Here is a 24,881-nt window from a genome sequence, read left to right as displayed (position 1 = left end):
TAATTCAAGTGTTAGATATTTTACAGTGAGTTTGCTTCAAAATGAAGTATATAGTACAGTACTTAATTAAGTTCATTTATTGACTTTTGAATTCTTTAGAGTCCTTACTTTAACAGAAGTGTTTTGATTCACCTTAAAGAATTAGTAGCATATAAATATTTTAAGTAGAACAAATTGTGTCTTGAGCATTTCTCTTAGAATACTTCTAATCTTTATTTTGAATTAATCAGGCACAAGATAAATTCATTGTCCATTATGTTTTTCTAATTAATCATTTGACTCCTGCTATTTTAAACACTACAAGCCATTTATCATTGCCTTTGTTGTTTGGTCATCATCATTTTCTTCCCAAATATTTTTAGATTTTTACTTACTTATTTTTTGGCGAAGTGCAAAACAAAAACTCAGTGGAGTTTTTCATCCAGGAAAGATCGTAAGCATTTTAAGAGGGTAGTCACTGAATTATTGGGAAGCAAGGACTAAAAGAAAGCAGCCCTGTTAACTGCTTAATGCCACTGTGTTCTCGTCAGGCTAGGTTCGACCCCATTCATGGTCTCTTAAAACGTTGCGTTTGATTTTCCCAGTGATTGTCTTTGGGAGTTCTTTAACGAATTCCACCTAGTTAACAGAAAAACATATTATGAGACACTTGATCAAGTTTGCTGTGCCCACTAGTAAAGCATGTGACTTTAAGTGTCTGATTAAGTGTCTATTGACTGTCAGTGTCTGTCATGTTAAGCTAATTGAATGTCTTGGTCACCAGAAACTGTTCTGTTTATATATGAGGACGACAGTGGAGTGCCATCATGCTGGTCTGTAACGCCCATTTGCTTTACAGAAGAACAGTCCCTTTGTTCTATTGCTTTCTCTAGTTCAAACCAGACCTAGGTCTCTACTTCCCCAGGCAGATGGAGGCCACAGCTAAGTGCAAAGAGAAACATCAAGTTAATTCTTGGGTTTTTGACCTTTTAAGAACTGGGTCCTGGAAGTTCTGGGGAGACTTTTTGAAGATGATTTTGAGTATATACAATTTTCCACTGAGGCCCTGACTTGACAGTAAAATACCCTTTTTGCTCTCCCTCAAGATATGACTACTATATTTTAAAATGTCCTCAAACATTTATGAAAAGAAACTAGGCACTGATTAAGTGAACTGAATGGAAATTAGGTTGCTTAGGTTGAAATTAACTACCTTTTAGCTGAAATGATGCCAACTGAAACAATTCTCATGTAGAGGATCAGTCAATATCAACGAATAGGATTCTAGGACTAGAAGGAAATTGTAGTGCCATCTGTGTGTCTTTATACAGATTTGTCCTTAAATCCCTCCTTTGGAGAAGGTTTCAGGAAAAATTCCAGAGTTTCTTTGGATAATATTTTCTTCCTGTCCCTTGAATTTGATCCCTTAATACTTAAAGTCACATGCTTTGAATTTAGAAAGGTGTAATAGCCCCAAAGTACTATGATAGATAAGTCATGTGCTGTCTTTGAAAACAATTGGACACTATTTTTCCTCATATGAAATGGGACTGATTAGTCTGATAAGGATCTTTAGTAGTTACTTAGTATTGTAGAGATGACCAAAGATTCTCCTTCTTCAAACATCTGTAATATCCTAATATAAAGTATTTTAAAGCAAAATTCTTAGAGCTAAACTTGAAACAGATGTCTTCTACTTATATAGTGAGTTACTATAAAATCAAAAGCTAATATATGTGCTTACTAGTTTAGATAGTTATTTGGTAACACATTTAACTTTTGGGCACAATACTTGCCTTTCTTGGATACTTGTAAGGGGCAGTTGATTTTTTTACATGATCCTGAAGTTCAAGAGTTAATTTCTCTGGATTGGATGATTTAAAGGGTGCAGATAAAACAACAAAAGCTTTCACTACCTGTAGGGGAAAAAAAGATCAGTTTATATCAATATATTTCTTTTTCAGGCACATCAAAGAGTTTGGAACCAATGCTGAACATCAATACTTAATTGTTTGTTAATAGTAGGTTAAGTAATGCATCTGCATGCTGGAGATCACCTATGAACAAAGCTTGAATACAACTATACAGTGAGGTTTTGAGGTCTAATTCCATATAAATGGTTTGAGAGTATGAGGAATGCAGTGGTTCAGTAAAGCTAAAGGCTTCATTTTATTTTCATGTCACACTAGTCCAATCAGACTAATCCTGTTTATTAAATAGGCAGTCCTTGATTGACAGGTAGCCACTTATTCCATCATACTTAAGAAGTAGTAGAGGATTATTGGAGGTTTAGAGAATATGTGTTTTGAGAGGGTTTTGAGGAGGCCTGATGGAGAAGGTGTGTATGTTGAGAGATGGACTCAGAAACGACTGATCGACCTATAAAAAGTCTTTCTTGACTATATTTTTTGCTTCTCTTTGTAATACTATTTAAAACCCACTAACTAATAATTACTGAGGTGAATATAAATTATTAACAATTCATACATTGATTCTAATTCATGTTTACTTCTGATGTTCAGCTGAAATAAGTTAGTTATATTGAGAGAAGGAGAATTTGGTGACAGGAGAAAAGCATTTTGGACAACAGGATCCCTTGATCATGGAGGTGATACTAGAGGTATGAGTATGGGATCCACAGAAGGTCAAGTATAATTTGAGCCAGGAATACAGAAAGACATGTGGGAGGATGCTGATAAGCAAAATGTTTCTGAAATTTCAACATAGAGTATATAGGAAACTTGCACGAGGAAAGGAAAATTCTCTCTTCCATACTATTTGACTTCCTCCTAGATCTAAGGCCAGAGTTTCCCTGGTGGCTCAGATGGTAAAGAATCTGCCTGCAATGCAGGAGACCTGGGTTTGATCTCTGGGTCAGGAAGATCCCCTGGAGGAGAAAATGGCAACCTACTCCAGAATTCTTGCCTGGAGAATTCCATGGACAGAGGAGCCTGGTGGGCTACAGTCTATGGGGTCACAAAGAGCTGAACACAACTGAGCTGTGGAAAATTCTTAAAGAGATGGGTATACTAGACTACCTTACCTACCTCTTGAGAACCTGTATGTAGGCCAATAAGCAATGGTTAGAACCAGACATGGAGCAATGGACTGGTTCCAAATTGGGAAAGGAGTCTGTCAAGGCTGTATATTGTCACCCTGCTTATTTAACTTATATGCAGAGTACATCATGGGAAATACCAGGCTGGATGAAGCTCAAGCTGGAATCAAGATTGCCAGGAAAAATATCAATAACCCCAGATATGCAGATGACACTAATGACAAAAAGTGAAGAGGAACTAAAGAGTTTCTTGATGAAGATGAAAGAGAAGAATGAAAAAGCTGGCTTGAAACTCAACATTCAAAAAACCAAGATCATGGCCTCTGGTTCCATCACTTATGGCAAATAGATGGGGAAACAATGGAAACAATGAAAGACTTCATTTTCTTGGGCTCCAAAATCACTGTGGATGGTGACTGCAGACATGAAATTAAAAGAACACTTGCTTCTTAGAAGGAACGCTATGACAAACCTAGAGAACATATTAAAAAACAAAGACATCACTTTGCCAACAAAGGTCCATGTAGTCAAAAATATGGTTTTTCCAGTAGTCATGTATGGATGTGAGAGTTGGACCATATAAAAGGCTGAGCGCTGAAAAACTGATGCTTTCAAGTTGTGGAGCTGGAGAGGACTCTTGAGAGTCCCTTGGACGGCAAGGAGATCAAACCAGTCAATGCTAAAAGATATCAACACTGAATATTCATTGGAAGGACTGATGCTGAAGCTGAAACTCCAATACTTTGGCCACTTGATGGGAAGAGCCAGCTCACTGGAAAAGACCCTGATGCTGGGAAAGATTGAAGGCAGGAGAAGAAGGGGGTGACAGAGGGTGAGATGATTGGATGGCATCATTGACTCAATGGATCTGATTTTGAGCAAACTCTGGGAGATAGTGAAGGACAGGGAAACCTGGTGTGCTGCAGTCCATGGGGTCCCAAAGAGTCAGACACAACTGAGTGACAGAACATAAAAAACTAAGGCTACTTTTTGTCATTCCCTGAAGTCCCTTTCATTGGGTCCTAATTAGGATTGTGGGATTTGTTTGGGAACTTGGTCACAATCTCTTATTTGCACTGTTTCTATGAGAAAGTATAGTCTGAATTTCACAACAATCATACATATAGTAAATTCTGCTTTCGCTTGTGCAGTATCTGGTCTTCCCTTTTCAGTAACAGAACCCTGATTTGCCTATGGAGGATTACTTTACCTCTCTGATGGGGTTGACACTAACTCCTACGTCAATGACTGGCATATGATCCAGGTCAAGCCAGATAGCAAAGAGTCTTTGCAAAGACAGCAAAAAGCTGTCTCCTTTCCTGGGGTTGTTAAGCTGTAATTTGTTAAGTGTGTCTGGAGTTTGTTACCATCAGGTGGGAAGAATCTGCCCAAATAACGCCAACATAAGGAACAGTGGAGCAAGAAATAGAGACAAAGTTTTGCTGACATCTCATGGACCCTTGGATGTGTGAGCCAATAGATTCCTTTTTTTAAAAGAAATATAAGTCAGTTTGAGTTGAGTTTCTGTCATTTGCTACTAAAAGAATCTTAAAACATTCCCTTTGGTACACAACTCACTTGTAAAGTTGATTGCCTAGTATATATTGCCATGTGTGTGTCTCATAATGAGTATTACATGACTACTTTTGATTCATTCTTTTTTTTTTTTTTTTTTTTTTAAGGGAAGGATTTTTATTTGTTTTCTTCACTTCTGTGCTCGATACATATAGGTCTCAGTAAATTAGTGTTAAGTAAATGTATTCATTTTACATGTAACAAAGGCTGTGTGCCTCCTCAGTTGGTTCAGTCATGTCCCACTCTTCGTGACCCCATGGAACTGTAGCCTGCCAGGCTCCTCTGTCCATGGGATTCTCCAGGCAAGTATACTGGAGTGGGTTGCCATTTCCTTCTCCATGATTCATTCTTTAAAGTGGTTAGATGGACAACTTGAAAATACAAGATTGCCACTTTAATTAGTGACATTCATACTACCTCTCCTCTGACTGGATCGGGACTGCTGACGACAGCTGATTCAACAACCGCTGGGTGCTCAATTAGTGCACTCTCCACTTCAAATGGCCCAATACGGTACCTAGAAGAGGAAAAGAAGCCTTTGATATCTACACCAGGAGATTTCCCCTGGTAAATCGTGACTTCCTAAAAGTAGCAAATGTACATACCCAGAGGATATGATGACATCATCAGCTCTGCCAACAAACCAGAAATAACCATCATTGTCCATCACTCCTCTGTCTCCAGTGACGTAAAAATTTCCTCTTATGGTGGCAGCAGTTTTCTCTGGATTGTCCTATGAATCAAATATAATATTGGGGATTAGTTTGATCAGAATAGAAGAAGGGGTGTGGCACCCATGAAGTGACTAGTACATTTCATTTTCTATTTCTAAAAAAAAAGATTTAAAAAGGTAGTTCCTGGTAAAGAATACAAAAGAATACAAGAGTATAATAAAAAATATTATCTATGCCACCCATTTCACCACATATCTACCTCCCCCCACCCCCTAAAGCCTATCCAGGTGTCCTTTCTGAGGACAACCAAAGTAACTGGTTTCTTTCGCATAGAGTTTAATCTTTACAAAATCCTTAGGAGAGAGATAATTTTTTTTTTCATTTTACAGCTGATGAAATAGACTTGGATTTTGTGACTTGTCCAAGGTTAGGTAGCAAAACGTGGGATATGAAATTTGGACCCACGTCTGTATGACTCCCTATTATACTACCTTTTCTATTAAAGTCTATTAAAGTTCTACGTTCTTGTACCACATATTCAGAGAAGAAACAGAAGGGTCGTGTAGATGTTAGCCTGAGGGCGATTTCCCCTTCTTTTCCAGGTGGTAGGATGTTGCCATTTTCATCTATAATCTAGAATGAAAGAAACAATTTAGGTACCTAAAACTTTCTTCTCACAAAATGAAAATGGGTTGTTAATAGTTGTGTAACAAATAGCAGAAATCTGAAATAGTCTCTCTCCTTTATTGAACCAGTTGGGTATTACCCACCTGGACATCGTAGGGTAGTACTCCTTTCCCCATTGAGCCTGGTTTAATTTCTTGTCCTTTCTGATTGGCACAAATTATTCCCTATTAAGAAGATATATTTTATGTCACAATGTAAAAATTCATTTTCTGTAGCTATTAATATATCATGACAATGAAATCCAAGACCTAGTTTTGACTGATTTTCCAAGTATTCAAGCTCATCTTCCAAAATATATTATTTGAGACTAGTAGTTCTCAAACTTGAGTATGTATCAGTTAAAACACATTGCTGGGGCCCCAACCCAGTTTCTCATTCATAGGTCAGGGAGGGGCCATGGTTTAAGAATTTGTATTTCTACCAAATTCCTGGGTGCTACTGATACTGCTGGTTTGAGGACTACACTTTGAAAATCACTCCTTTTGGCTGAGTACCATTAAATGCACCTTAAGTTCTAGTAAGCCCCACTGGGACTCTCTGGGGTCCTTCCCAGTGCATTGGAAAGAGGAGCTATTCAATTTTGAACCTCTTCAATTTCTAACACCTCTGAGACTTATCCTGTGTGAGGAGGCAGGAAAGCCAAGAATAATCATAATTCCCCTTCAGTCAAACCTAGTTGGGCAATTTAGAAGTTTTAGGAAATACCATCACAATTTAGAGCATGATGGGAACACTTCAGGGGCTCGGTTGTCAGTCCTAGGGTTGAAAGGCTAAACTTTGTCCATTAAACATACCACTTCTGTCTGTCCATAGCCCTCATACAGCTCCAATCCAGTTTGCATTTTCCACTGTTCCAGCACCTCTGGATTGAGTGGCTCCCCTCCTGTCAAGCAATGCTGCAGCTTCTTGAATTTATATCTGGAGAGAGAGTTTCACTGAGGTCTTTGGGGAGCAAAATATGAGTGGCTTTCATTGCCAGATAACTAGGACATTGGAAACAAGCAAAGAATGAGGAAGGGCAAGTTTTAGGAAAGTTCATTCAGAGAATATTCGTTGAGCAACTACTCTTGTCAGACATTGTTCTAGGCACATGGGGTATGTTATGATTAAAACATTTTTTTGGTGGAGTTTACATTTTAGCAGGTTATTCAAGAGAGGAAAATGTTGGAGAAAATGCTAATAATGATATTAAGCACTTATTAAGAGCCAAGAAATATGGCAGCTAATATTAATCAAACATTTATGACATTACAAGGGCTTGCGGAGCACTCTCATAATCTTCACAAACTCTGTTTTACAGATGAAGACATTGAGGTGGAAAAAATGTAAAGAACTTGCCCAAGCCCTCCCAGATGATAAAGAGCAGAGTTGAATAATCTGTACTCTACATTTATCACTTGTCAAGTATCTCATTCACCAAACATGCTGCTGTTGTTGAATTCTTACCACAATCCGTGAGGCAGCTCTTAAATATCTCTTATGGATGGAGTTAAGGGAGCCTTAGCAAGGTCCTCTTGAGTGATTGAGATCCACTATTAGGAGCAGAGACTTGCGTGTTTGACTTTGTAGCTTGAGCTTTTAACCAGTGGCTTCCTACTCAATTGCCCAACCAGGTTCATGTGAGAAAGCTTGGAACAGCCCAATTCTAACATAGTGAGGTCCATAATGGGAGGGAGGATTTGGTAGAAAATGAATTGTGCCTATTCAGAATAGAAGTCCTTGAATTAATCTTAAAATTTGAGCAAGATGTCACATTCTGAGGGTCACAAGGAGTTGATTAGGAAAAGGGAAAGTTCATGTCTCCTTTATTGTCTCATAGCTATCTCCCTCCTAGACATCCACACCTTGGGGGAACAAAGGATGCCCTTTTACTGTTTGTTTTGTTTTGTCTTTGAAGGATCCAGGTTTAGGGGAGAAGCAGGTGACTATAATGACTTAAATTGTTTCTTCCTTTCTCTCTCCTTATGTATTAAATTCGTGTTAGTTAAATAAATACACTTTGCAACTTCAACTAACGTTCAGGTGATTTGGCTAAGTTGAATATAAGCTTTAAGTCATAAGACTTTATTAACTTCAAGGCAGTATAAATATAGATGTGTGTGTGTGTGTGTGTGTGTGTGTGTGTGTGTTTAGGGCAGGGGTGATGAAAGCGCTGGGATTACAGAACTCTTGTCTCTGGAAAAGTGTTCTGTTGCTCCTAGAGGGTTTCCCAATGATTCTTAAACTGGGGATGTTGGGGGCCAGAGGTGGGAGGTTGCCCTCTAGGAGACTCTTGGTAATGTCTGGAGACATTTTTGATCATCACCACTGATGGAGAGGGAAGTCCTACTGATACAGATTAGTAGAAGGTAGAGGCCAGGTAGAATGCTACAAAGCAAAGGACAGCACTCCATGACACAGAATTATTTGGTTCAAAATGTCAGTAATGGTGAGACTGAGAAACTATCTTGTACTGAAAAGGGGAGATCTGTGTTGCTGGATTATAACTTTTGTTAGTGGTTCAAATGGAGATTTCTGCCCAAATACCTCTTAAGGTCTTTTTGCACAAGCATCCGGTACACGGTGGGAGCACTGCAGAGGGTCGTGATGGGATAAGTGGTAAGCGTCTGGATGATGGAGAAAGACAAAATATCAGCAGTGGTTAATTAAAGGCAATTCTACAACCTCTTCTTTTCTTTCATTGACATGCGATCATCTCATGGAAAAATACCAATAACCTCAGATATACAGATGATACCACTCTAACAGCAGAAAGCAAAAGGAACTAAAGAGCCTCTTGATGAGAGTGAAAGAGGAGAGTGAAAAAGCTGGCTTAAAACTCAACATTAAAAAAACTAAGATCATGGCATCTGGTCCCATCACTTGATGGCAAATAGATGGGGAAACAATGGAAACAGTGAAAGATTTTATTTTCTTGGGCTCCAAAATCACTGTGGATGGTGACTGCAGCCATGAAATTAAAAGACACTTGCTTTGCTGACAAAGGTCCATGTAGTCAAATCTATGGTTTTTCCAGTAGTCATCTATGAATATGAGAGTTGGACCATATAAAAGGCTGAGCACTGAAAAACTGATGCCTTCAAATTGTGGTGCAGCCATGAAATTAAAAGACACTTGCTTCTTGGAAGGAAAGATATGACAAACCTAGACAACATTAAAAAAGCTAAGACATCACTTTGCTGACAAAGGTCCATTTAGTCAAATCTATGGTTTTTCCAGTAGTCATGTACAGATCTGAGAGTTGGACCATATAAAAGGCTGAGTGCTGAAAAACTGATACTTTCAAATTGTGAACTCTTGAGAGTCCCTTGGACAGCAAACAGATCAAACCAGTCAAACCTAAAGGAAATCAACCTTGAATTTTCACTGGAAGGACTGATGCTAAAGCTGAAGTGCCAATACTTTGGCCATTTGATGTGAAGAGAAAACTCATTGGAAAAGACCTCAATGCTGGGAAAGATGGAAGGCAAAAGGGGAAAAGGGTGTCACAGGAAGAGATGGTTAGAGAGCATCACTGACTCAATGGACATGAGTTTGAGCAAACTCTGGGAGATAGCGGAGGACAGAGAAGCCTGACATGCTGCAGTCAGTGTGATAGCAAAGATTAGGACACAATTTAGCAACTGAATGAGAACAATTTTAATATTTGTATTTAATATTACATGAAACAGATATATCAATATTATATTAATATATAATTTGTCAATGACATAAGATATTTAGATCTTACACATTTAATATTTTATAAAAAGAATATTTTATTTTAATATTCTCATTTTGTCTCATTGAATATACTAAATAAGAATACTAGTAATGTTATATATAGTTATATGTGATGTTATATTAATATATTATTAAATATTTATATTTACATAACATTTAATACTTTATGAAAGAATATTTCATAAAGAATAAAATATTCTTATTTTATAAATGTTAGTTTTAAAACTGTAAAATTAACTTATCTACTTCAAGTCACTTTACAAATCTGATGTAGAGACCCAAGTTCTTATGTTACTCTAAATTTCTGTGAAAACTCACAAACCATCTCGTCAAACCAGTTGGCAAAATAACAGGGTGAGCATAGCTTTAAGTCACACACAGGTGTGGTGTTTTTAATAACAAGTATTTTGTTAAACTTGATTGATCATTCATGGGGTTGAAAAATAATTGGCCTTCAATCACATTTTTCTAAAGGCTAAAGAAACCGGAGCCATCTGATATCTCATTCTAGCTATTGCTGGCTGAGAAGGATGGATGTGCTTGGTTTCAAGAAGAATATTGGGTTCTGAGAATTAGCAAAGTGAGAAGCATAGGGTGAGGGGAGAATGAAAGGTGCTACTCTGGGAGAAAGGTGACACCATCTTCAATCTTCTCTACACAGGAGTTCGGATTTATCAACTATTGTCTTTGTTTTGCTGAAACAGAAACCAAAGATTTATTTAGACTTGAGACTTAATCTGTTATTTAGAACCAGACTCTCAGGTGGCCACTGATTTAGTGATACTAGCAAATCCTGAACAATTTGAAGCACAAGAGGGGTTCTTATGCTTAAGAGTGTTGTGGGTGTTCCTTCTTCACTCTGTTAAATACATTCTAAACCCAAGTCTCTGGAGACTTTACTTCTTAAAAAAGAAATGATTTTCATAAGCCCAAGAAGTCCTGCATTCTGAGGAATTAAGTCTCTATGGTTTGGGGAAAGACGAGAGAAACCTAACTATATGTAATTTGAAGTAGTGACTTACATCCAGGAAAGTGTCGGTGTCAAACTGGGCCATCCGATGCACAAAGACACAGGCTCCATGAAGCCAGGAGGAAAACATACTACCAATGGCAGCCTTGATCCAGCCAGTGTCAGACATGTTCCATATGATATCTGTGGACTTCAGGTCTAGCCAATACCTAAGTGATATGGGGAAGCAACAAAACAGACCAAGCTGAAATAAAACAAAGAAACAGGAAAGCAAACAAAGTTGTGTCCTTAAGGAACGGCCTTACCTTGGAACCTCAATGGCTATGGAGAAGGATCACAAGAAGCCCCACGGCCGGATGAGCAGCACTACCTCTCATTCTTGTTAGAGGACTTTTCAGAATCTTAGGTAGTCTGAGAGTAGAGTGGGAGTCTGGGTTTGGCATGGTTTTCTGAGTTTGTCCATTGAGGTGACAACTATTTACTGAGCAAATATTCTATAATAGACATTGTTCTATAGCAGAGGGCAAGAAAGACCAGATTTTTGCCCTTGTTTTAGGGATATAGATAGTCAATAAGTATATAAATAAATATCATAATTTCAAATAGTGATAAGTGCTATGAGGAAAATAAAATTGGGTAATGTGATAGTTTTAGGACATCTTGGAAGGCCTTTCTGGGTGGGCAGGTTTACTTGGCCAAAAGGAGAAGGAGCCAGACATGCTATTGTGGGGACTGAATCAAGGTCATTCTTAAGTTCTGGCTTGACCAGTTGGTTAGATGGTACAATTTCCTGAGTTAAGACATTGAGAGTTCTATTTTGTAGATGTTTCATTGGAAATAGCTAATAGCCATCCAAGTAGAGATGCCAACTAGGCAAATGGATATACATGTTGGCAGCTCAGGGGATAATTTAAAAAAAAAACAGTTTTCCTCCTTACCTTCCACAGAGGGTATACCCAATTCCCAGGCTGCTCTGAGAGTGCTGGGCCATCTTGGGAGAGCCTGTGGTCCCACTGGTGAAATAAATGGCCATTGGTTCTTGACTTCCTATCTCCACACAATTGTGGTCTGCAGAGGCAGTTCTGTAAAGTATGGGCCCCAAGATGATGACTGAACATGGCAGACCAGTTTAGCTCTGATATTTCTTTTGCTTTGCTACTTATGTCTTCTTGACACCAGAACATAATCCAAAGCCTCCCTGAGAGAAATTTCTCAAGAAAACTTATAGGGACTTCGCAGCTGTGCTGCAGGGCTTGTGGGATCTTAGTTCTACATCCAAAGATTGAACCTGTGCCCTCAGAAGTGAGGGCATAAAAGCTTAACCATTTAACCACTAGTTCAGTTCAGTTGCTCAGTCGTGTCCGAGTCTTTGCGAGCCCATGAACTGCAGCACGCCAGGCTCCCCCATCCCTAGGATTCTCCAGGCAAGAACACTGGAGTGGGTTGCCATTTCCTTCTCCAGTGCATGAAAGTGAAAAGTGAAAAGTAAGCAGCAGTAGCAGCATCTCCCTATAAATAGCCAAGATACCTTTCAATATCAATAACAACAGGATATTATTTCATTTACTTAAACATTTTCCCCTAAGCACTTTTTTTTATTCATAAAATTAAAAATATGTATTGAATCTTTGTAAATTGTTATTAAGATTTATAGGAAGATCTTTTGGTATTTGAATTAAACTGTTTAATTGTTTTATTCAATATCTTCAATATTGCAGGCAGACATATATAGCATCCTATTTTTCTTCCCTGAAATTGATAAAACTCTGATTTTGTTCTAGTATTAGGCAATCATGTGCTTCAGGGGAGGCTGTTTTCTATATACCTACGGGGGGTGGGCGGTGAATCTTGATTAGCTTAAGTCAGTAATGGTAATTTCTTCCCTTAGTAATTACTGAGTTGCTGCTGCTGCTGCTAAGTTGCTTCAGTCGTGTCTGACTCTGTGCGACCCCATAGACGGCAGCCCACCAGGCTCCCCCGTCCCTGGGATTCTCCAGGCAAGAACACTGGAGTGGGTTGCCATTTCCTTCTCCAATGCATGAAAGTGAAAAGTGAAAGTGAAGTCACTCAGTCGTGTCCAACTCTTAGTGACCCCATGGACTGCAGCCCACCAGGCTCCTCCATCCATGGGATTTTCCAGGCAAGAGTACTGGAGTGGGGTGCCATTGCCTTCTCTGAGTTACTGAGTTAGGAATGGGCACAAGATGCAATTATGTCAAAGGGATTTAAAAGCTTTATGAGACATGTTTCCTTGTTCTAAAGAGTCACAAGGGAGGAATACTGCCTCCCCCTACCCCATTCATCTTGCTTTTTGACCTTTGGATATTGTTGCAAGAGTACTTGATGTCTGGAACTAGCCTAGCCATGTTGGGATCACAAGAGGGATTATCATCCACACTGAGGATGGCATGATGGAAAGATGAATGAATCTAGGTCCATGCTATCTTCAAAAAACATTGAATTAACCAATTCTCATTCCATTCTACCTCTGTACTTCTTATTTGTAATATAATAAACTTGTATTGTTTAAGCCATGCTTACTTGGGTCTTCTATTGCTAAAGCTAAGAGCATTTTAACTGATAATAATATCTGTGTAATATTGTCTGCATAGACAGCCCCCCAGATTCCTTCCATCCAAACATGCCTCACTGAGGGATGGAGCCTGTGTCCTCTCTCCTTGAATCTGGGCTGGTCTTAAGATTTGCTTTGACCAACAGAACATGACAGAAGTTGTGCATCTTCTCAGTCTAAGCCACAAAGGTTTTGTAGTTTCACTTTTCACTAGAACACAGCCACCACATAAAAATGTTCAGACTGTCCTGCTGGAGAGACAGGGCATGTGTGGGAGAAGGGAAATGTTTAGCTAACACCAAAGTCTCAGACTTCTGAGTGAACCCACTTGGATCCTCCAGCTCTAGTCGAGCTGATGTGGAGCAGAGATAAATTGCTTCTGCTGAGACCTACATGAATTTCTAACCCACAGAATCTAAGCAATAAAATGTTGTTTTACATCACTAACTTTTGAGTTGGTTTGCTACTCAGTATTTGATACCCAATAGAACACCTATGGATTTTTGAAACTCACATACCGTATTTTTAAAATCTCAGGTTGAAGGATACCATTTTAACCCATGCTAATTAGATTAAGATTGCCACTGAAAATTTAAAACAGTAAGGATTAATGATATAAACACATACTATATTGTCAAATATAGTTTCATGAAATATTAATGTGGTTTTCTGGGTAACTTGCCTATCCCACCCCTCGTCCCCAACTCCCCAAATAAAAATAGGCCACTCAATTGTATTGGCTTTTTCAGTAAAATATATGGTGAAATTGGTATGTGTTGGACTGGAGAAAGGGGAATTTCATCACAGTATCTGATACAAACAAGCAAACAAAAACAAACCAAAAAAGCCCAACTCATCTTTGAATGCTTCTTAATCTAGTATGTAAAACTTTTGATATAAAGCTTTTGATTTTTAAAACAAAGAAACATTATAATCTGTGAGGGACAAGTAGATTTTCAAGCAGGGTTTCCACTGTATGACTTGTATCTTTCTTTGCATACCTGAGTTATATATATAATCAGTTTTTTGGAACTGATTATATGCTGATGATTCCAGATTTATATCTTTACCTCCTTGAGCCCAAGACTCAAATATCTACTACTTGCTACACATTTGTTTGTTCTTAGTCCCCTCAATCCATGGCTCAGACAGTAAAGAATCTGCCTGCAATGTGGGGGACCTGGGTTTGATCCCTGGGTTGGGAAGATCCCCTGGAGGAGGGCATGGCAACCCACTCCAGTATGCTTGCCTGGAGAATTCCCATGGACAGAGAAGCCTGGCAGGCTACAGTCTGTGGGGTCTCAAAGAGTAAGACACTACTGAGTGACTGAGCACACAACTTTAAACTCTTTCTCCAGCTGATAGTATCCCACCCACTAAGTCATCTGAGTTAAAAAGCAGAAGATTCCTGCCTTCGTTCTTCATGTCCAATCAGTCTCCAAATCCTTCTAGTTCTTTCTTTAGCGTGCCTCCTTCTCTCAGTACACTCATCAGATCTTGGCCTTAGAATCTCATCATTGCTCCCCTAGATAAGCCTTTCAGATGGTCTCTCTGATTCCAGTTTGGTTCTATTCAAATTTATTTTTTTATGCAGTTGCCAGAGAAATCTATTTAAAATTACAAACCGACCTTGACACTTCACTTCTTAAAACTCTTCATTGGCTTCCCTTGTTCATGTGTGTATTAGTTGCTTAGTCGTGTCCGACTCTTTGTGACCCTGTGGACCGCAGCCCACCAGGCTCCTCTGTCCATGGAATTCTCCAGGCAAGAATACTGGAGTGAGTTGCCATTTCCCCCTCCAGATCCTTTGTTCATAGGGTAAAGTTAAAAATTTAGCATACATATTCAATCTTTGGGCTTCCCTTGTAGTTCAGCTGGTAAAGAATCCTCCTGCAATGCAGGAGACACTGGTTCTCTTCCTGGGTTGGGAAGATCCACTGAAGAATGGATAGTCTACCAACTCCAGTATTCTTGGGCTTTCCTGATGGCTCAGCTGGTAAAGAATATGCCTGCAATGTGGGAGTCCTGGGTTTGCTCCCTGTGTTGGTAAGATTCCCTGGAGAAGGGAACAGCTACCCACTCCAGTATTCTGTCCTGGAGAATTCCAGGACTGTATAGTCCATGGAATCGCCAAGAGTCAGATCTTTATATGAGAGGCCATTATCTGGCCTCTGCTTGCTCTTCTGGCCTCCACTCTGACTTCATATTTTATTTTCCAGCCACCCCAAACTGCTTGCAGTCCTTTCTTTGCACATTTTGGGATTTTCTTTGCCTCCATACTTTTGTTCATACAGTTCTTCTTCCTGGAACACTGTTTTAAGCCCCTTGTGATCAGAATCCAGGGTCTTGAGCTGAAGGGAAGGGTCCTTTTTATTAGGACAGGAAAAGAGAAATATCATTCAGACCCATAATTTTAACTGTTTCCCCATTCTAGTATAATATTCTGGAAAATGTTCATGAACGTCTATCCATGGGAGACAGAAGTAGAGTGAGAAACCTTAAAGTGAACTCCCAGAAGACTGACTCTAACCAAGTGAAATAGTCCTAATTAGGGCTGTGTGTGGTTTTCTGAGAGAACAGCCAGTTGTTGGCAATTTATGGCTCTTTTTTCCTTAGCTTTTAGAGAAACAATCCATGGCAGTTGTCAAGTTATGACACTCCAAAGTTGCTGGTTTGGAGTGAGGATTTCCTTTACCTTGAAAAATACTCCCCAAATGTATAAATTTCAATTTGAAATTCATGTGAGTTCAAAGCTCTCTGTCTCCTGTGGATTTTGTGACACTTTAAAGGTTTTCTGGGGACTCAACAGAATGTGGCAGAGTTGTTTAAGACAGGAGTCTTGAAAGTGGGGGACCTTGCTGCCCAGGAGTGTATGCAAGATGACTGGGATGAGAAGAAAATAGAATTTCAAATTATATATATTTTAGAATTCATTCTTTAAAATAATTATTTTTTTATATTTGTGTGGTGCACAAAAGTATGTGTATATAATTTATAAATAAATAAATACATATGTATTAGGGGAGTGTGTTAAAAATATTTTACTGAGGAATATGAATATTCAGTTGAATAACACTACCTTAGGGAATTATTGCACAGGTGAATGGCTTTATTAACTTGAGACTAATAATAATTATAATTACTATAAATCTTACAGAGTGATTACTCTGTGCCAAGCATTATGCTAAAAACTTCACATGCTTCATCACATGTGATTTTTCTACAACTCAGTGGGGTAGATACTATCATATCCTTATTTTATGGATAAGACTCAGAGCTTTAGAGATGTTATTTGACTTAACCAGAGGTACTCAGTTTATGAAAGACACAAACAGCATTCTCTGGCATAGCTGTGGGAAAACATTTTGGGTTTGATCAACAGGGTTTGGTTTTGATTACTAGTAAAATTTTATTCCAGCAATGGAAACTACCTTTATTCAACAGAATTTATATGTCTTCTTTTTATAAGCTAATCAAAAATATTTTTTAAAAAAACATAAGCTACTTAACAGCTCTTTGAAGGATAATACATTTAATAAACATTTTACTCCCTTTTTTACAGTTTAGGAAGCACTTTCTTGCTTATTAGCTTATTTTATCCTCAAAACAACACTTGAGACATGTGCATCCCCATTCTACATATAAGGAAAACTGAGGTTAAGTGTGCTGTTTTGTTCAATCCTCAGTAAGCATTTCTTAGGGCCCAACCAAATGGTAGGAACTAGAAATAGAGTGATCAAATAGACAAATAGTGCCTTTCCCTTCTTGGAGCTTACTGTTTAGAACAGGGATGGAAATTTTTTTCTGTAAAGACCCAGATAATAAATATCTCAGGCTTTGGGGGTCATAGAGTCTCTGCTGTAGCCACCCAACTCTGTTCTTATAAGATGAGAGCCACTCTAGACAATATGTACACAAATGGGTGTGGTCATGTTCCCACACAACTTTCTAAAAGTGAGTGCCATGCCAGAATTGGGTCCTCATTTGTCAACTGTAGAGGCGAAAAATAGACAGTAAATACAGGGACAAATGAGGGGATATGATATTTAGAGGGTGATGAGTACTATGAAGAAAACAACAGGATGATGTGGTAGACTGGCTTGGAACTCAACTCTAGACATGGTGGTCAGAGATAGTCTCACTGAGGATAAAACATTTGAGTTCAAATTTGACAGGAAGTCATCAACTGTGAAAAGGACTGAGGAAGAGAATTCCAGGTAGAAAAATAAAACAAAAAATAGCAAGTGCAAAGGCCCTGAGGTGGACCACATTTAAGGAAAAAAAATGGTGGCCAGAGTCTAGGCAGTGGGAGTTGTGGGAGATGTGCTCCAGGACTGAGGCAAATGCTAAGTCAGGTAGGACACTCATCTCAGGCCCTGGTAAAAAGGAGGGAAATGGAAGCAGAGCTACATCCTTTCTCTGTCCTTAAAACGTTTTTATTAGGTGATGTTTTCCTGAGAAGGAGCCTGGATCAACCCACAGTATGCAAGAGTCCTGGGAGGCTAGGAGACTCTGAGATGTAGTTGTGACTGGTGTTATTGCTGGCACTGGAAGTGATGTGGGGAAAATACTCACTGAAATAACTCTGGGAAGCTGAGCCACCCATTCTGGCTGTGTGGAGATACCAGGAGTTTGGTCTTCAAGTCTGGACACTCTGACACAATGGATTCCACTGCTGGGATCACCTCGTCACTGGCCACAATGCACTTGGCTTTAGATGCTCGCAGCCGATAGAGGATGTCTTTTGCTGTCAGCTGGGTTGTTCCTGGCATGAAGACAAGCCCTGGGAAAGAGACAGGGCTCTGAATAGACTGTGGACTGTGGAGACTTGGGCTTTGTGCCTGCGTGGCAAATAGCTGCAAAATCTAAACTTCAGCTACCCTTGTCTTGGTCTCCAGGGACATCCCACAGGACCATGAAGTCTCTGAGAGATCCTTAGAGCACTGGCTTCAGAGTCCAACAGTCCCTGGATCTAATCCCATCCTTGTAACATACTTGCTTTGTGACCTTGAACTTATTCCTTCATCTCTCTGTGTCTTCCTTTCCTTCTTTGTAAAATGGGGAAACTAATAGTAATTCTGGCATATGGTAAGCAGTACGCTGTTGTTTAGTTGCTAAGACATGTCTGACTCTTTTTGCCACCCCATGGACTGTAGCCTGCCAGGCTCCTCTGTCCACAGGATTTCCCAGGTAAGAATACTGGAGTGGGTTGCTATTTCCTTCTCCAGGGGATCTTCCAGACTCAGGGATGGAACCCGCATCTCCTGCATTGGCAGATGATTCTTTACCATGAGCTATCATAATGGTGGGCTATTATTATGTACCATTTTTAATGGAACATTTGAGTCTTGTTATATAACACTTAAACAGTACTTTACATTTTACAGCACTTTACAGGTTTGCATTTTCATGAACATCAACTCATCCAGTCATTTGAACCTATGGTTTCCAAATTGAGTTTGGCAAGATTATCCATTCTGGATAAGAGAAGAAATTAGAATTTAAAAAGTTTATTGGAGATATGGAATTCTGTTTATGACTTTATCTCATTTTTGTATATATTTTATAATATATATACTGTATTAGCAAAGTAGAACAACTTAAATAACTACATCCAGGTGGGAGTATATGTGTCCCAAGAATTTTTATTGATAGATTGTATAACCAAAAAAACTTGGAGACCACTATTCTAAGCAACCGTGTAAATCAATGCAGTTATTTCCATTTGATGGATTATGAGCCAAGCAAGTGGCAGAGCCAGCCCTCAAACCTGGATTTTCTCAGTGGTCTGTGTTCATTGACGTATGCCTACATTGCTTTGGCAATGTTTAATTTATTCCACTTTTTCACATAATTCTAAACCCTGGCCTGTGATGGGCCTGATTTTAAAGTACTAGTTCATGGTGATAAGAACATATATGGCAGAATTAGATGAAAAACAGAGGGGAAGTGGTTTGCACTTTCTAAAGCAGATCAATGGCAAGAAAGTGGAATGTATGTAAAACATGACAAAGAGCCACTACCATTTATTGAGTATGTAATATATGCCTGGTATCTCACTTAAAATTAATCCCAGCATATAGATGACAACTAGCCCAGGGGCTGTAAAGTAAGTGGCAGAACCAAGATTCAAAGATACACTTCCCAGACTCCCAAGACCTGTGTCATGAACCAGACTCCTTATTTCTTGGTGAGTTCCCTGAAGTAGGCTAAATAGGAAGATAGGGAGTTGAATTCCTAGTAAGGAAACTTTAATTACTGAATATATTTTAAAAGCTCTTACATGTCATCCCCTCTTGAGAAGATGAATAAATATTTGATGTGATAGGAAGTTAATCAAGAAAATATCTCATCATTCACTCAATATAAAAATAAAAGATTATTTTGCAAACCACTTGTTCTTAGGGGCTCAGAAATTATTAGTACTCTTGGTGGATTTGTGATGTGGATGTATTCAATGGATCGCTTGGGGGTCAGGAGTAAGTTCTTTTCTAATGGATTTCAGATTTTTACGCTTTACAACAAAAGCAAAGTATTTAGCTATGTGGTGCATAGTACTAGTATCTCAGTGTTTACTGAGATTTAATTATTCTGAACTTGAAAACATAATCCTCAGCTGCTTCTTTAACATTTAATTAATTGTATATTTTTGGCCATTCTGCTTGTGGGTTTGTTTTTAATCTCAGCATTTCACAAATGGCATACATTAGGTTAAGTAATATTAGTATATTTTTAAGACAAATAAAACCTTTAATCTCTTTCCAATCCACAGTTGGTTTCACATTTGCAAATTCCTTTTTATAGTGAATGTAAAAATAATTTTATATATTGCTATTTTTATGTAATATAGGCAATGATAGCATTTTTCAACACTATTATGAAATCCTTAAAATTATTCTTTTAATGACATTCCAGCAAATTGAGGCATCATAATTTCAATTAGCAATAACCACGCCTCCACTAAACTTCATTCTCAGCTAGTTTTTAAGTTATTTAATAGTTCCTGTATAGTTTTTTCCATTTTTTCCTATTATTAATGATATTGTAACAAATGTTTTCGTGTTCTGTATAGTAGTATATCTTTTGGCATTCTTGTTTATTTTGGATTGACTTATAAACATGTATGTTATGTGTGCAAACTTTTTCAGTAAAAGGCCAGATAGTAAACATTTTAGGCTTTGTGAGTCTTACCATTTCTGTTTCAATGAGCAGTTCTGCTGATGTAGTGCAAAAAGAGCTATAGACAATATGTAAATGAGTGAGCATGGCTGTATTCCATTAAAACTTTAAAGTTTTATTTACAAAAATAAATGGCCAACTCATAGGCCATGGTTTCTGCTGAACTCTGTCCTAGAAAGGAAAAGATTTCTGTAGAAATTTTACTGGGGTACATTATACATTACTACTGTGGGAGAAAATGTGTCATTTAATACATTAATTTTCTGGAAAGAGACAAAGGTTTTCCAGCTGGAATCTACAACCTTAGTCTTAAAAGTCATTTTGTTATGAAGTCCTTTTTTCTTCCTTTTGTACTTCTATGTCAGGGAGAGTACAAATATATTCAGAGAAGTAAATTCTGGAGCATCTGAATGAACACATCATAACCAGCACTGCAAAGAGGCATTGGTACCCACATTTGCTTTTATAGAGTTTTGTGTTTAAGTCCCAATTGCATAGCTTTCTAGCTGTGTGACTCTGGGCAAACTTAACCTTTCTGAACATCAATTTCCTTTCTCGCAAAATGGGCATCAATAATACTTACCTCTTGAGGTCATGTTTTATTATTGCATCATGATTGCTTCTAATTTCAACCCAACTTTTCTATTCTTTGTAAGCATAATTTCAGTCAGGACTAACAATTCAGAAAAACCTCTACTTTCAGTCTTTTTCTTTTTCTGCATGATTTAGAAATGTTAAATATTGGCACTGACCTGTTCTCATACACGCCACGCTTATGAGCCACCACTCTGGGATTCGGGGAAGAATCACAGCCACTCGGTCTCCTCTCTCTAAACCACAGGGCTTGGTGAGCACATTGGCAGCCTTTCGGGACAAGGAGCCCAGTTCTCCAAAGCTCCATTTCACCTCATCCCCTTTGCCATTCACCCACCACAGGGCTGGGTTGGCTGGTCTCTCTCCTGTCTAGGTATGCATAGGTACATGGGAAAGAGGGGAGAAGGCTTGAATAAGTGGTCATCAAATAGATGGGACATCCTCGGCATCTTTCCCTCAGCACTCGTGCTGGTGGGGTCCAGTAACAGCACCCAGTTTGTCTGTGGGGGAGCCACTGTTCTCTCAAATACCGCCTTGTTGAGAGAACCCATCAGGGTGCCCGTCCTCCCCTGATCAATGTGTGGGCCTGTGACCCAAGTTGGGCCAATCACACCTTCTGTCCCTAATTTAGAGTTTTCTGAGAAGAACAAAGAGATAGAAAATGGTTGGAGCAAAATCTGTCTATTGGCGCTTGGTGCTTATGCATCTGTCCCGCTTCCCATCCTTGTGAGAACTCCAGCTTCCAACCCAATTTTGTGAGTTCTCCCACATCCCTTTGATAAATTTCTTTCTTGTTTAGGACTTCCCTAGTGGCTCAGATGGTGGAGCATTTTCCTATAATGCGGGAGACCTGAGTTCAATCCCTGGGTCAGGAAGATTGCCTGGAGAAGGAAATGGCAACCCACTCCAGTACTCTTGCCTGGAAAATCCCATGAACGGAGGAGCCTGATAGGCTACAGTCCATGGGGTCGCAAAGAGTCGAACACAACTGAGCGACTTCACTTTCCTTTTTTTCTGGCTTAAGTTAGATTCTCTTCCAATCAAAAGCCAAAATGAATGGACTAAGGCTGATTAGGAACTTAGCATTTTTTACCCAAAAGGCCAAGCTATGGGTTTCATAGGTAACCGAGAACAAGATGGAGGGCCTTTGTGGAAGGAGCTTGATTGCTTTCTGGAGCAAATTTCTTATACATGATTCTAGAAGTCTATACTGTAAAATCTCTTTGCTTTATGTATTACTTGGGGGAAATATTACTCCCCTTTTCTTCCCCTATCTGGAAAGCTCCCCTTATCTTCCCTAGTTGGAAAATACTTCGAAGCCCAGTTCTCATTTCACTTCTTTGGTCAAGTCTCTCTTAGCTCCCACTTTTGCTCCTCTCTGACTTCTCTATGTTCCTGCAGCTTTGTATGCACATTCCCGTTTATTCCATTAAACTTTGTGATATCATAGATGCATCCCTATCCAATGGATTAAAGCTCTGTAAGATCGGAAGCTGGTTCATTTACCTTTGAACTGGTGAACTTGGATAAGTAGCTTAACTTCTGCAGGTTAAGTTCCTTATCTGCAGCCCCCTTATCTCAGGGTGGTGATGGGGATTTGATGAAATAATATAGATCAGTATTTCTCATCGTTAGTTATTTGAGTATCACTATTTTGCCAGATCTGTCTACACTTGTGCTATTGTTCTTTGTATTCTTCTTTACATTGTTGATTCATTTTTACTTGTATACTTTACTTAAGAAGGAAAATATGTTTAATTATTAATACCACCATAATGGGAAAATCAGTACAACTTGCTAAAAATGGGTTACTGAAAAATAAATATGTGTACTGAAAACAAAATATGTCCCTAAATTTTATCTAGAGATTTTCATCTTCTACCTGTGCTCTCTGTTCAAAAGTGAGTGCATCAAATATAAGAGAGCTGCTAAAGACAATAGATTTGAAGGAAGACTGTCCATTCTACTTAATAGGAAGAATTAATTCCACATATTCAGTACCTTGTACATCTAGTATATATTCTGAAGCACAGGCCCTTGCAGTGCACTTTGGTAAGCATTGGTGAGTAAAATGTTCAGCTTAGTGCCTGACTGGGAGTTGAGGGGTCAGTATGCAGGGACCTTGACCCGGGGATACACTAAATAGTTCATAAAACTCATTGCTTTTTCCTTCTCAACCTCTGCTTCTGCACCAATGACTATTCATAAAACCAAAGCTCAAATTACAGCTTTTTGTGCCCAACCCAAACAGAAGAATTGGAGAACAAAGAGCTGCTATGTGCACCTTGGGGAAAATGAGGGGAAAGAGGCATAATTCTTTGAGTAACCATAATGATGGGGGCTGAGGATAAAGACATACAAAGCTGAGGTGCAAAGTTCTCTCCCTGGAGAGAGAGAAGGGCAATTGGAAAACAAAGGAAACCAAAAGGTATGAAAGAATGGAATTAAAAATGGCCACAGAACAAGGAAATGGAAGGCTGAGAGATAGGTACACACCAAGCATTTAAAGGAAGCCCATCATCATATACCTTCTCTTTTTGGGACCACTGGTCCAGCACATCCCCAGCAAAGTTAAAGTTCTTAGGCAATGATCTCTCGCAGCGATTTATGGCTTCAAAGTCGGCAAGAGTCAGTGGTGCCCCCGGCTGGTGACTTTTGTGAAAGCGCTGGCCAGAGGGCTTTGTGAGCCAGACGAATCTGAATGTCTGGTAGCGGAAAAAAATCTTCATGGTTCCAAAGGGCTTTGTTAGCTTGTGTGGATGTGGAAATACTGCAGTCTGTGGGGAAAGATTGGTGAGGAGTGTTAGTCTCTTCCCGTGCTCTGTGGTGAGATTGGGAAATGGACCTGTAGCTGTGTACCCTCAGGAGTTTGGAGAACACCTGAAACACCCCATCTTTCTTCAGAGCTGAGGATTTAGCCCCTGACCAGTCCTCTGCTACTAGACTCTTCCTCTTCATTCTGTTTGTGACCAGGTTAATCTTAAAAATAACAGCAACAGCAGCCCACAACTATAGAGTTGTCAAGCTCCTATCTTCTGTTCCTACCTTCTTCCCAAACACATGATAGACAAATAGAATATTTGCTACCTGGATTGACATTCAAGAGCTCCTTCTGTCTGCCTCATACTCTGTTCTAACTCTATCTGCTAAGTCTTCTCTTGAATTTCCTCTTCCAGTAAAGCAGCCCACTCACTTTTCATAAATGTCTGTCCCCACCACTTAGATTTGACCCATCATTCCCCTAGTTTCTGGGCCACACTACCTGCCCTCATTATAGCTCTTTAGAAACCTTGGTTTAATTATTGGATCAGCTGTTTTCTGGCTGTAGGGCTTTAGGAAAATTATCCTTCTTACACCTCAATTTCCTCATGTGTGAAATGGGGAAAAATACAGCACCTCTGTCCTAGGGTTATTATGAGAATTTAATAAGATAATGTCTGTAAAATGCCCAGCATGTAAAAAGTGTCTTCAAAGTGTTAATTAATGCTATTGTTAAGATCATTTTCATTAGCACAGTTCCATGAAACAGTCTTACAAAATGAATCAGGAAACTTGTGATTTACTCTCAACTCTTTCAAAACTAGCTTTATGACATTGGTAAAGTAACCTTCCCTTTCTGCACTGCCATCTGTATTCTAACATTTTCTTTCCTAATTCTCTGATTTATTTCTTCCTTTGAATTTCCATAACATGCATCTATACTATTCATGCAACAGTTGTCTACCTTGTGTCATTAACTCTTGTTTTTAACATATGTACTTTGTCCCCTAACCTATCTTGATGATGTGAGTAGAGGCTATGCTTTGCACCCTTAGCACTTGACATATCTCATACAGCTATCTTCAGTAATAGAGATTGGAGTACCAGACC

The 24,881-nt window shown here is 39.0% G+C and overlaps 1 protein-coding gene across 1 annotated transcript; it reads right to left on the bottom strand.

Annotated features, from left to right (window-relative positions):
* Positions 1 to 208: 208 nt before the first annotated feature.
* On the bottom strand, positions 209 to 23,998 carry ACSM4 (acyl-CoA synthetase medium chain family member 4). The gene is made up of 13 exons (XM_043456039.1): positions 23,540 to 23,998; positions 21,170 to 21,380; positions 17,814 to 18,021; positions 11,605 to 11,748; positions 10,719 to 10,875; positions 8,500 to 8,579; positions 6,768 to 6,891; positions 6,057 to 6,137; positions 5,818 to 5,919; positions 5,218 to 5,345; positions 5,030 to 5,129; positions 1,776 to 1,895; positions 209 to 618 (listed from the first exon to the last, which is right to left on the bottom strand). Exons 1-13 carry the CDS (start codon positions 23,738 to 23,740, stop codon positions 532 to 534), a joined length of 1,743 nt encoding a protein of 580 aa, XP_043311974.1. The 5' UTR covers positions 23,741 to 23,998; the 3' UTR covers positions 209 to 531.
* Positions 23,999 to 24,881: the final 883 nt, after the last annotated feature.

This window comes from Cervus canadensis, chromosome 32 (genome assembly GCF_019320065.1).
Source record: "Cervus canadensis isolate Bull #8, Minnesota chromosome 32, ASM1932006v1, whole genome shotgun sequence".
NCBI lineage: Eukaryota > Metazoa > Chordata > Mammalia > Artiodactyla > Cervidae > Cervus > Cervus canadensis.
The sequence above is the reverse complement of the archived record's forward strand: the minus strand, read 5'-3'. Positions and strand labels throughout refer to the sequence as shown.